The 13,571-nt window shown below is 31.1% G+C and overlaps 1 protein-coding gene and 1 long non-coding RNA gene across 14 annotated transcripts in view; one reads left to right on the top strand and one right to left on the bottom strand.

Moving 5' to 3' along the window:
- LOC141461479 (A-type potassium channel modulatory protein KCNIP1) overlaps positions 1 to 13,571 on the bottom strand; it is a 143,927-nt gene that overhangs the window by 58,439 nt on the left and 71,917 nt on the right. For 2 of the 9 annotated variants that reach the window (XR_012462928.1, XR_012462929.1), the window contains exons 1-2: positions 7,313 to 7,757; positions 6,258 to 6,539 (exon numbers count right to left, since the gene is read on the bottom strand). The exons of 2 other annotated variants lie outside the window; for them this stretch is intronic. Coding sequence is in view for 4 of the 7 variants with exons in the window: in XM_074142618.1 (XP_073998719.1) it covers positions 1,504 to 2,929; positions 4,038 to 4,773; positions 6,258 to 6,539; positions 7,313 to 7,637 (2,769 nt within the window). In the remaining 3 variants the exon portion in view is untranslated. Of the gene's footprint in view, positions 1 to 1,220; positions 2,930 to 4,037; positions 5,456 to 5,605; positions 5,688 to 6,257; positions 6,540 to 7,312; positions 7,758 to 13,571 lie in introns of those variants that run through there. 5 more of the 9 variants (XM_074142618.1, XR_012462930.1, XM_074142619.1 and 2 more) reach the window with 5 other exon arrangements.
- Positions 7,786 to 12,384, top strand: LOC141461482 (uncharacterized). Of its 5 annotated transcripts, none has more exons than XR_012462933.1 (5): positions 7,899 to 8,074; positions 8,166 to 8,526; positions 9,525 to 9,796; positions 9,881 to 10,051; positions 12,167 to 12,181. It is a non-coding gene; the product is annotated as an uncharacterized lncRNA (long non-coding RNA). The 5 variants fall into 5 exon arrangements; XR_012462932.1 differs by having other exon boundaries at positions 9,878 to 10,051; XR_012462934.1 differs by lacking the exon at positions 12,167 to 12,181 and adding an exon at positions 12,370 to 12,384 and having other exon boundaries at positions 9,525 to 10,051.

The raw sequence follows: 13,571 nt of genomic DNA, 5'->3' as shown, positions 1-13,571 counted from the left end.
AGGTTTGTTCACAGTGCATTTCAAGTATGGTTGATTTTTCGATAGAGTGAAAGAAACAATGTATTTTGTACTTTCTCTGGATTTTAAGAAGTGATTAGACGCCTCTGGCGCTAGTTTTTCACTACACGCCGCTTTTTTATAGGCACGTTTCTTTAAATGTCTTTAAATTTTGTCTTTTTTTATCGGGTTTGATTTTAAGAAATTCCTCAATGAATGATTTGTGACCCTTAATGACTTTATGAAGAGCGTCTCTTCCATGTGTGCAACATTCACATGGAAACGATCTCATTAATTACATTTTTATGGAAGAAGCAGTACCACTGTAACACCGGGAGCGATAATTCTCTAGATTTTCATTTTATTTAATAAGAAAGCCATTAGCCCCAAAAATCTGTAGTTTTTCAGTTAGTGAAGGTAATTTGACATAGGAAATCGTCGCGGATACTAATGCAAGCCAGCGTGGGAATTAAATAGTGTTACAGAAGGGAAATAAAATAGCATTGATCTGTGAAGAGGAATGCATATTTGTACAGTCATTCTCCCGCTGATCTATTGAAAGCTCTAGTTTGTCTATGATTGAGAAGTCAACCTGAACAATTGCTCTAATTTTATTAAATTCACTTTAAAAAGTTAAATTCTTAATTTTCGTTGTTTTCAATAGTTCCACTTTTTTTCTACCTCAAATGTTGAAGCGCCTTAAAATGGTCGATGGACACATAATTTAAAATGAACCCACTTGTCATTAATTAAAAAGAAAGATTACATTAAAATTTAGAGCATGTTAAACTAATTCTATGTGAGCAGAGACACTTTTGACTGTCATAAAACAGAGTAATTTGCGATGACTGAATAATCTACTCAGAAAGGCACCTTTAGATAGGCCTAGATCATCCAACAGGAGAAAATCTAGAGGAAGGGCAAGATTATGGAAACCAAAGCGGTTTTGAACCAGATAAGCTAAAGATTGATCTTTGAGGCAAGCTAGAGAGAAGCTGTAGGATTCTGCAAAAGTTGAACTTCCAAAAAATAAAATAATATAAATATAAATAAACAAGTTTTTTTTTTTTATCTGACCCTAGGTGCCCTTTAGCACCATAGTCTGCTTTTCTGGGCGCACTTAGGGCCACCAGAATTTATCTGGAGAATGTAGCAGTTCTCAAATATCAAATACTTTAAATTGGACAAGTCAAAATTAAAATTAATGAAATAAAATTTATTGATTTATTTATTTACTTTTATTTTCAATTTAGTTTATGTTCGTTCTACAGACTATCAAGATTCCAAATAAATACGATTCAGATGTCAGAAAATAATGTATGTCTTTCAGAGCTTCATGTAATTTAAAGAGAAATTAATTCGTTAAATAAAAATCGTTGCTTAGAAAGTTGCAGGTGTCATCTTTATTAGAGATTTTCAAACGGTTGCATGATTTCCAACTTATTTTTTGTATTAATTAATTAGATGTTGAAAACGCTTCTTAATTTACTCCTGAAAATTTGGAATTCAATTTGAATCACTTTTATCGGAGTTGATACTTGTTTTGGAAGGATTTGTCGAATTCTTCTTGTTCATATTGTAGAACAACACAGGTTGGGTTATTATTTCGTAATCGAGGCTTCTTTTAAAACCACTTTTTATAGTAGCTAAAGATATATCTTCATCTTCCTCAAAGAATTTCCTGCTACAATCAAGATGTCTATTAGGTTTTGGAAATAATTTTGTCGTCGAAACTGAAGATTGCTCATCAGAACCCTCTACATTTTCCAATTCTTGTGATTGCATAGAAGGAGACTGTCCACCTTCTTCTATCATTCCTGATTTTGAATATTCTTCAGGAGATCGTAATGCGGAATACGAAGAAGATGTTGCACTCGGGGAACTGGTTACATCTTCGTCATTTGTAGTAAGATCATAATCAACATTCGTAGATACTGTTGAACCACGAGGAGGTAAGTAAATGTTTGTAAATATTTCTCCTACTCTTCTATCTTCAAGTAGATGACTAGGTAATCGAATTTCTTTTCGATCACTAGTTTGATCATATATCTGCTTGGTATTAACTTCGCCCAATTTTCGAACATCTTCTTTATATCTTTCTATTTTCTTACGAAGTAAATTTTCTTTGACCATTTGCAACAAAGTTTCACTTAATCCAGATTCTCGTAAATCCCAACTTACTAAAGTTGTATTATGATTTAACGCATCTAACATATCTTTTTCGACAGTTTCTGAAAAATGATTGGCACTAGTATCGAGGTGTAACAGGAATGAATTGTTGAATACTGCTAATGAAATATCAGTAATTCCCGAACTATCCATTTGTGTTTGACTCAGATTAATGGTTTGTAAAACTTTATTAAAGACAATCACTCTCGAGATTGCCTGAGCACCAGTTGATCCGATGGCATTGTCAGATAGATCTAAATATTTTATAAAAGGAATTGGCTCCTTGATTAATGTGTCCGCAAGCAATTTGGCACCCTTAAATGAAATTAAGTTACCTTTCAAATTTAACACCTTCAACCGACATCTGTACATGCTGCCATTAATATATTTAGTCAGATATTTTATACAATTATCAGTAATAGTGCAATTGCTTATTTCCAGTGTTTCTAAATGATTCATATTTGTGGTGCCAAAAAATAATATTTTGGCATGCAATGGATCAAGATGGGATAAATGAATTTTAAAATGACAAAAGCTTTGTAGGTCACATAAACTCATGATGAAGCAGTAAAATTCTTGATAATTGATGTCTGCGAAAATATTTCTGTTCAATAAATGGAAATTTGAGAATCCATAAGTAATAGTTAACGATTTCAAAAGATGTAATGCGCCGATATATGTCGCAAGATGTAGTCGCGAATCGATCTCCCTCAAACACCTACATTTACAATTGCACGGTAATTTTACATTCCATGGCTTAGAACTGAAATATTGATTGAACAAAAATTAATAAGTATCAATAAATTAATTTTTATAAAAAAACGAATTTTTTTATCGCTAATTATTACCAAGTACCTAAAGTATTATTGAAATTTAATTGTAAAATTAAAAATGTTTACATTAAAAATAATTTTTTTTTGTGTGTGTGTTTAAAATAACTTAAGTCAAATGCAGAAAGTTTAGGAATATCGTCCTTTTATCAAATAATCACTAAACAAAAACTAGGCTTGTTGTTAGCTACTTTCTAATTTGATTTGCATGATTTGCTTGCTAAGTCAACATTTTTGTATTATTCTTTAATAAATTATTCAGCAAGTGATAAGTAATTTTAGAGAAAAAAAATCATGCATGTTGTGCGGACTTCTGTTGAACCGATTTCATTTAAATCGTAAGTTCCAAGAGTGATTGCCAAATATTGTAAGGAGGGCCAGATTTTCCTATAGGCTAACTAGGCTTCAGCCTAGGGTCTCAAGATCAAGAGGGGCCTACATTCAAATTGTTAGCAAAATTAAAATTACACTATTCTAAAAACAGTGAATACTAAAATACTGAACCGAAAAATAAGGAGAAATTCTACGCATACTATGACTAATAAACAAACATAAAAATGTATTGGTTAAGATCAACGCGTTCGGCTCATTGGGTCTGTTCGTTTGTATGAGGGCCGCATAAGTGGAATCGCCTAGGGCCTCTTTTCATCTAAATCCGGCTCTGATTGTAAGGAGCCCTAGTTTAGGAGTGGCTTATTCCGTTGATTTTCGGCCTAGCATTGCTGGTGTTATATCGAAGAATTGAAAAATGTTTAGAACCCAAGTATGAGTTAATTTCTCTTATAATGTCATAAATAAATCCAAGCCAAAGTTTATAAAAAACCCATCCACCAATAAAAGAAACAAGTCCATTTAATTTTTAAAACAGCCAATCAGAATTTTAGGTAGGTATCATTTTTTAAAGAATTGATTCTCATATTGATATCAAGGGCCGGAACGATAAGTGTTTCCTTTCTGTTAAAACATTTTGAGAGCTAATTTTGTGAGCATCAGGTCTTACTCATTAATATTAATAAAAGTAAAAAGGAATAAAATACTTACAATTTCGTTGTTTTCAGAACATCTTTCAAAGAAGCGTATTTGAAAGGAAGTCTACAATATTTACAATCAATAACATTTCTAACTCTCAATTCTCTTTTTATACAATTGTAATACAACTCACGTTGCTTCACGTTATTAAGTACTTCTTTCTTGCTCATCTCCTTTTTCAGCTTCTCCTTTTCTCTTTTTTTATGTTTCAGTTCCTTCTGGTATTTCAAAATACGCATTGTTCTTCGTTTTGCTTTGGCGAACATATCTAATTCTTCAATTTTCTCTTCTTGCTTTTGCCTTTTTTCTTTCTCTTTCTTCTTTCTCTTATCCTTTCTTTTTCTTGCAGATTTATCCATTTCTTCTTTGTTATCCACTTCTTCCGCTTTACCCTTCTTCTCTTCTTGATAATTTTTGTCCTTATCTTCGTTCTTGAACTTTTTCTTTTCTGGTGATTCTGACTTTTTTTCTCCTTCTTCAGTTTCTTTATCTTCCTCTTCAGTTGTCTTATCCTGTCCATTTCTTTTAAGTTTAGCCTTACCTTTATCTTTTTTCTTCCTCTCATGTATTTCACTTTTTCCAATGTCATGACCTCGCCTTAATTTAACTTTGGCTAATATTAATTTTATTTTTATTTTTTTAAGTAATCTCTTCCACCTCCATTTTCTTAATTCCTCCCTCTTAAGCTTGCGTTTCAATTTTTTTATTTTATCTTTTCTTTCTTTATTCTTGATCGCCACTTCAAGAGCTGACATATATTCAAAACATTATAGGTCATCATATTAAACTGTTTTTTTTTTTTAATCTTACTTTTTCCCCCAATCTACCTCTTTTTTACCCTCTAATGTTCATACTTTCTCTCGCACTTAATTAAGTTCGTGTTTAAGTTTTATTAAAGCTTTCCTCTTAATAAATAAATATTAAAGTCTGTAAAATCTTTACTGTCTATCACTTAGGAGGCCTACATTTTTCGGTAGATATAAACGTTAGCGGTGGCAAAATTTTGACATAAAACAAATAACAGTTCTTAGTTAAATTATTAAAAAGCAAGCTTGCTAAGTAAGACCAAATAAGTCCGAATCCAAAGGATCTGCACTAATTTAATTAGTTAAAGAAATGCATGTTTTTTGTTTCAGCTTGAGTGACTGAAATTGAACGGAGTGAAAATACATCCAAATCTTGCAAATCTGCCAGAAGATCTTATAATGTTAATGAAAATTATGAGTGATAAATGACAAAGAAACTGCAGCATCTACGTAGAATTAAGTCTGGAAATGCAGAAAAGTGTTTGGAAAAGCCTGGGGAAGAGAAGGTTTGCCAACAGTGAATACTGAATCGCTAAATATTGTATGACCACTTCATTCGTAGTTACTTCTTATTTCGGATAGTTGAAAATCAAAGTGCCAATCATATTTTTCAAATAACATTGCCTTAAAGAAGAAGCAAACTATTATTCTGACTTATGAGGGAAAAATATAACAGCAATTTTAAGCAAAGAAACTCTTTTGTATTTTTTGGTTTCTATTTAAAAAGTGCACAATTCTATTTTCCTTTGCACCCACATTACTTCAAATACTCACACATGCTTCCTAGATACTTTGTGTAAAAGTTTCTTTCTAATTAAAGCTTCTTTCATTCCAGTTGCTATCGGAAAGATTCAATCTGGTTGAAAAGGAGAGCATTAATAGGTGTAAAGGTTTTTATTTAAATAATAAAAAAGTGTAATATGATAAAATGATAGTGTAATATTGCTACTAAATATTAAATGATTTACACTAATTATCCTTTAATATTCAAGTTGTCATTACCGAAAAACATTATGGTCATTATTATTGCCTAAAACAACGTGCTGTAAGGCTCGCCCAATAGATCCGAAGATCTTTCTATTTGAAAAAAGGAAACCGATAAGAGAATTTTCCGACGAACCTGCTAGGAACTCTCCATAAATAATTTGTTCGGATAATTTCCAATCTTTGGATTTATTAAACTCAGACATGGATACACCAAGTCTGAAATATTTAGGAAAAAGCACTTCAAACCCGACTAGTATCGGATCATTCTTATAATTACTTCTTTAGTCTACTTTTTAATAATTTCCTCTAAATAACAAACACTAATACGGAAAATAGAAAAGGTTCTTAAAATATTTAGTCTGTAAACATTTACATGAGCCATTTCCCTTTCAGAAAATGAAAAAGGAAAGCTCCCTCACACATACAATTGTCATCTCACCTAATTTTGTTGGCAACTTTTTAGCTGAGCAAACTTTCATTTCATCAGATGAGTTAATTCTTAAACCATCAATTGCTAAATTTTTTACATATTCTGAAAATATAATAGCAACTTTTGCTTCTTCTTCGTATTCCACAGAATATGGATCTAATTCCTGTATGTATTCGCCATAATATTTTTGCAAAAAATATTCCTTCCAGCCATTATTTATTGCATATATGTCATGGCATTCGTAAGGCCATGTATCTTCGGTTCTTCTTTTCCAATATGCACAGTTATCTTCTATAAATTTTAAAATTATATTATATATTATTAACTACAATGAAGTGTTTAAATGTTCCTACAAAGCTGCGTTATAACTTAACAATGTTTGAATGTTTAAATTCAATTTAAGTAGTTAATTATGAGAAAAACCGAAAAAACTGACGATGAGTTTCTATAGATCAGCGTTTTTCAAATTGTGGAGCATTTCCCTAAGAGGGCAGTTTTCTTTTTACGAAGAATCTTCTTTAGATACTAAAAAGTTACATTGAAAGCATTTCTGCCAATTGGCGAGGTTGGAAAAAATGAAACCAAAGACGCATTGACTCTGATTAGTGTCTATTTGTAGCTTTTGTTGAACGTCTTTCGAAAGATAGTGAACATTCACTCCGAAGAGGGCAAAGCCGTCACCTGATTGTATTGTTGAATTCGGAGATAGTAGGAAATGTTTGTGAATACGTTTAGAAACGTCTTTTAGTTTAATTTTTTGTTTTTAAAGTGATTTTTCTTCATTGCTTTTTGAAATTCAATAGGCTTGCAGAAAATGGAACGGCGTGCACTTTTTTATTGCAAGGAAGAAATTACCTTTTTAATTTGTCACTTTTAAGGCACAAAGAAAAGTTTGGTTTCTCGAAAATAAAGGAATAAATGGCATTCACAATTTACAGGTTTTCGTCAGAATATCTGTTACAGCAACACAAATCCAAAAAATTTATTTTGTGCTTCCGTAAATTTGAAGTGTGTGTTTAACATTTTTCTTATGCAGAATAAGAAACTAAAAATGAATAACTAACCAATGACAAGGGCAGCCTTTAAAACATCAACGTTGGTTGGAATATAGTGGCCAAGTCTCGCCATAACTTGTGGCGGAGTTAGCGCAATCCTAAACCAATACGTTTCAAAAGCTTCACCAAAGGCGGACATCGCAAGATCCTCCAATGGTGGTACTTCATTCGGTCCCCAGATTTCATCCTCTACTAGATCTATTGATCTCAAATCGACACGATCTTGAGTTATTAAGTCATCATCAACTGGACAATATAAATCTTCGATTTCTGAATCAACTTCTAATAAATTCGAATTTATTAAAAGTCTCTTTGAAGAAAGTTTTGATGCCATTTTATTAAACTTATATTATTTTCCCAGTAGTAATTATGTTCAATAGCTCCTTAGGAGTTAAATAAATACTTTGATTAAAAAATTTATTTTAGGTTGAATGGCTACATCTAATTTATTATTTACATCATATGATTAATTATATATTTGAAAAATTTATGAGCAATGATGACTGAAACAAATCTGGTGTGAATCACAAAGACATAGTTTAGCGAAGTTAATGTAATTGAAGTGTACAATAGTTTATTAGGGAATGTTTTATATCGGGATTACCACACTCCTCGCGGAAATCCCCACTTTGAGTCCACCAACTAATCGTTAAATTTTGTCTTCCTAGAGCTCACTACGATCTGCATGTAACGGGAGAATACAGACTGAATGTTGAGTATGCACTGAAAAAGGCTCAGTGATTTCAGATGTTGACGTGCATTGAATTACAGGTAATGTTCTTATGATTTAACAGTCAAGCGAAGTCCATAGTAAGAAACAATTTAAGAAAGGGTTTTTATTTAATTACCTATTGGTTTACAGTTGAAGGAAAAATCTGGACAATGAAATAATATCAGCTGGAAAATAGAGAAACCCAAGTTATTTTCCATAATTCACTTGTTCTGTATCTGTGACCCAGCAATAAGCGACTTACCTTACGAATAAACGTTACTCTACTTCTTCAATTTAATTGCAAGAAAATGACGGATAAATTACGCACTAGCCCACTTTCCGAAATGTGCGATCCGCGTAAAGCATTCTCGAATTGTTTTGAAAAATAGTTTTAAAATGACCAGCTTTGCCCATACTTACTTCTAGAGATTCTAAACAAAATAATAATATTCATCAATGGAATAAATGTTAAAAATTTAGTGAAAAATTACAGAACTTTCCACCACTGAAGGTACGTAGATAAATTGTCTTGAAACTTACTACTCTGTAATTTGGACAGTAAAATTTTATTGGTTTTAGTTACACCATTATAAAATGATATTGGTGAAGCAACAATAATATCAAAAGATAATTTAAAAAATAAAAGGAAAATCCTTTCTGTAAAGTTGTGCCAATTGTTGTTAAAAAAATAAATAAATAAATAAATTAAATTTTAACCCATTTCAGTGAAATTCCATTTTGTTAAAACAGTTTTTCTAATTCAAGAGACCTAATAACTATGTAGTTAAAACTCAAAATCCCAAATCTGCCAGGTGCCGATAATTCCCCTGAAACTTGGGTAACAGAAAAGCGTAAGCGTGTAATTGTAAAAGTAAAAAAAATTCTAAACTTGTTCTCTTACTTTTATTAACCGTTCAATTGATGTTAAGCCAATGATTTTTATGCATTAATCGATATTTGAGTAGATATTGGAAAAGATTCAGCATTCAACTACAATATGAATATCTTATTTCATCTCTACTATATATGGGCATAAACTTTAATATAGGATAGATCTCTAATGAATAATTCATTTTTAACGTTTACATACATGTAAATAATGAATTCAGAATATTTCGGCTATTGTATCATCAATGTTTTATTCTCTTTTATAGTTATAAACAAAAAAGAGCAACAATTATTAGCCATAATGATTAAGATATGCATATCTTTAATGAAAATAACAGAAAAACAATAAGTATGCTGTGAAACAGTTATAACAACTATAAATGGCTCTTCAAAATAAATATTCCTAAAGAAATAAATGGTGGAAACAATGTTCACTCTTTATTAAACTATTAAATAGAATTAAAGCTTTTTCTTTTTATTCTGGAAAAGTTTTAAATTAAAGCGAAAGACATATTTGATAGTAATTATCTTGCTAAGTTTGAATAAAATTGATTGAAATATTTTTGAAAAAAAAATAAGTTTTCTGTAAATAAAATTAACTTGTTTCCATCAAATTTGCAGCTTTAACAATTCTTTCAATGTTAAGTGATATTGTGTTGGAAGCAAAAACTTTACAGTTCTATTAGAACGCAAAAAACCTGAGAAGTTGAATAAAAGTTACAAACATTTAGGTGCGAATATAAACTTTAAAGTGAATCGAAGATGTTTTATGAAAATCAAGACTAACTATAATATTGTTGTTATCAAATTGGATTAACAAAAATAAGCTTCTTCAAATTCTAAATAGCTGAAATTACGAGCTGAAGTACTCGTATTATGAATGAAATGTTTGGGTACTAGCTGATTTGCGCACTTTTGTCGTTTAATTATCCCCTACACTTAACTTTTTAAACTGTAAGTTTTTGTTGATTTAGTAGTATAGCCACCGATTCAGTTAATCTAGAGATGCATCAAATTCGTAATCACTAGTTTGCAACAAGAAAAATAAAATTATAAAAGAAATGTGTGCAGCCGTGTAAAGTGGAAAAGGGTCAGGTAGATACAGAACAAGGATAATTAGTGACCATCCAGAGCGCTATCTCTCTCCAGTAAGTATGTAAAATAACTAGATTCTGCTATCTAGGCATAACTCTTCCACATTCATTGCACTTCGGGTATTCCATTCTTCAGTATTGTCTGTAGAGTTTACCCACTTTTCTTAATATATATTTGTACAGTTAGAATCCTAGTTAATATTATAAAGAACTACCTGTCGTTAAGTTCATGTTAATGCCAGCCATTTAACTCTTAAATCTCATTCCGATCGTTATTTCCAATCAGCCCTTTCTTCACTAGTAACATTCTTATTATTGTCCGCTTGATTTATCACAAAAGTTTATATAACCAATTTTTACGCACGATATTTAATTTTATAGGATAGTAAATGAGGGAATACTGAATAAAGATGTAATACAGTAAAACCGTTTAATTGACTAGCAATCAACACTAATATTAAGAATGAATTACACTAACTAGGGATATAACCGATTGTAAGAAATATAAATTATTATGAGTTGTTAAAGTTATAATTGGCTGTCAGTTTGGCGGTACCCACGAAGTGCATTTATGAAGATAGATTCCCCTTCAGTAGAATTCGATAACTTTTATATCCTGCCTTTAACCATCACGTTAGAACTGCTGGATATTAATGTTATGAATTTCTTAGCTTCTCTTTGAATTCAAAATACTATGATTTGTTTAACTGTCAGCTACCTCTATTCAATGTGTCCAAAACAGTGCCCTCTTGGGCAGCAAACCGTGGAAATTAGCATCTAAGATAATACAATACAAGCTTCACCCTACTTCGTGCTACTTATCGTTATGCGAAACTAAATTTTATAAGGAACAAACGTTGACAATACTATTTCTTGTTCAACTGCACTATAAACTTGTTTTCAATGTAGTTTCTTGGTATCTAATGAATTTTAATTTTTGATAAAAATGAGAACAAACTGAATTTTAGAAACTGAATTGGTTAAAAATAATATATTTGTAGTATTACTTAAATTTCTCACAAATAGCCGACAAACTGTTGGCCAGTGACCCGAGGGGCCAATATTCATGAAGTTCAGCAAGTCACTAAAGATCGATCTATATACTAGCCTTAAGGGATTTGTAAATTTTGTAATTAACATGTTTGCTGATGGAGAACTTCTGGTGACAACCGATAGCTGTTAATTTGTCAAGCAAAATATGTATGAAAAGAAATCTTTCTACATGATCTCAGGATTTTGGAGGTTTTCAAATTCGTAAAAATTTAAAACATTTGTATCTCTCTTCGTAATATTCAGATTTAAATAAATTCTTTACAGAATTGTAGAGAAATGTTAGCTCTATAAGTGATATAAATTTCAATGTTGTATGTTGTTGATGTAAATTTCAGATTGTATTTTGAAGATTTTGAAAATCGTTCTTTCAAACCTTTGTATCTCCCTTCGTATTGTTCAGATTTTAATGAATTCTTTACCAAATTGTAGAGAAAAGTTAGCTCCATGACTGGTATAAAAATTGTCATCTTTTAGTTATAATAGGTAATCACATATAGTTGGTTTAATTTTTAATAAGAGATATGAATGTTGTCACTAGGGTCTGTGAGATCTAATAAATTTTAAACAATATTAATGAAAACTCAATGCAGTAAAATTACTTAAAGATTTCAATTAAGTCTTAATGAAATGATCGGTACTTGCTGATTTGTGTAGGCGTTTAATCAACCCTTATACTTAACTTTAAAAAACGTTAAATTTTTGTTAGATACTAAAGATAATTGCAATATATCTTTCTAAACAATGTTTATCTAACGGTAACCTCAACTTAATGTTTAAGCAAAACTATGATTGTACCCTTAATTGTCACTGGAACGATGCCAAAATACTATTTCGTCTTACCTCCTTAAAAGCTTACACTTGTGTTTATTTGTACTTCCACTTTCTGCTCCTAAACGGAAGTATGGCCAGTATGCCAGTTTTTTTTTTTATACTGAGTATTATTAATTTTTAGGCTTTCGTGAAAATAGGCAACTTTAACTTAGTAACGGTTTAGAAGCCACCAGTGAACCTGTGGCACACAATAAAGTCTTGGTGGATTCCCAACAACACTTTAGTGTATCTTTACACCTTTTGTTTTTTATTTATGTTTTTTTAATTCGAAAATATTTTTTCCAGAAAAATTTGGTTTATTGTATCGCTGTACGGTGTCTTACTTTCATCCATAATTAGAGGTAGATTAATCCACCAGCCAGGGATATAACAAACGTAATCAAAGATATTATCCTGCCCAGCCAAACTAACCACATTTTTAACAATTTATTTATAGAGATTAATCTGACTATAGTGCATAAAACGTAACAGAATTTAATTTTTTGTAGATAGACACGCATAATTTGTCCCTGCCTTTCAATCTAATTTATGTAAGCCACGTAGCACTGCTGTAATGCAGGCTACATATCTCTTTGAATACTGTTCTCTCAACAACCAAAAACTCACAACGAAGTACGACGTTGTAGCAGAAGTAAGTCTGCTCCTAAGGACTGTTGTTTTTCTGAAAGTCCCAGCAAGTTACAGCTGAAGTAAAGAATAAACGTTACTTTGCTTCACTATAGATGGCATTGAATTTCTATTTGTTATTATTTTATAATAACTCGAATCAAAACTCCAATATTAATACTAAAGAAACGTTGATGGAGGAGAGATGTATGGATTGCAGGGACTAATGTAGATTGCTTGAAACGCCCTATTTAGGAATATCTGGGACAAGGTGGCTTTCATGCAACAACTTCGTTTAAAGGTGAATGAGCAGTAATAAGCCGCGCTACAAATCGCAGCTTCTAGCACAGATATTGGTCCATTTATATTTATAAGACAGGGAGCATTTCAAGTGACTCAGGTTTGCAATGAAGCTGGAGAATTATATGTTTTCTTTTTTCCCTTGTTAAGTTAGGCAATGCCAGGCTGCATGGGCTTGCTAAAAGGGTTAATAATTGCAGAAGGTGAAAACAGGCCAATTTTTTAGAAAGAAGATTACAGATTACAAAATAATGAAGACAGTAACACGGCGTTTTTGTGCGATTTAATTTCAATTGTTACTCACAAAGTTGAATGCCAAAGTAATGAAAACGAGTTGTGAAGTTTTTGCAGCGTAAAACAACGTTAAATCCACCCATGAATGATTAGTTCATAATGACATTGTTTATGTTTCTAGAGCTGGAACATTTATGTTATATTGTTATGGTGTGAACAATATTAAGCTGTAACTGATTTGTTTGTAATAATTGTAACTATTAATCATTTAAACTATTGAAAATGAATTATGTAAAAAAATAATCTAAAGAATAAATATAAAACTGAATAAAATGTGTTGTAATTGTTTTAATAAAAACCAAACAAAGTTACAAAAGATGTACATTCTTAAATGTCAGAAGTTCCAATATTAAACAAAACTCTAGATTTATAAACAAAAGTAAAGGTTTACTGTAAACCAGTTATTTCAAAAATAGAACTGCGGTTTTTAGTGGAGACATTACAGGCACACATGTACATTATCAGTTTAATGATTTGTTTGTTTGTTTTT

This window comes from Rhodnius prolixus, unplaced genomic scaffold (genome assembly GCF_049639745.1).
Source record: "Rhodnius prolixus isolate KJV_2025 unplaced genomic scaffold, Rpr scaffold_6, whole genome shotgun sequence".
NCBI lineage: Eukaryota > Metazoa > Arthropoda > Insecta > Hemiptera > Reduviidae > Rhodnius > Rhodnius prolixus.
This window is presented reverse-complemented; position numbering and strand designations above follow the sequence as displayed.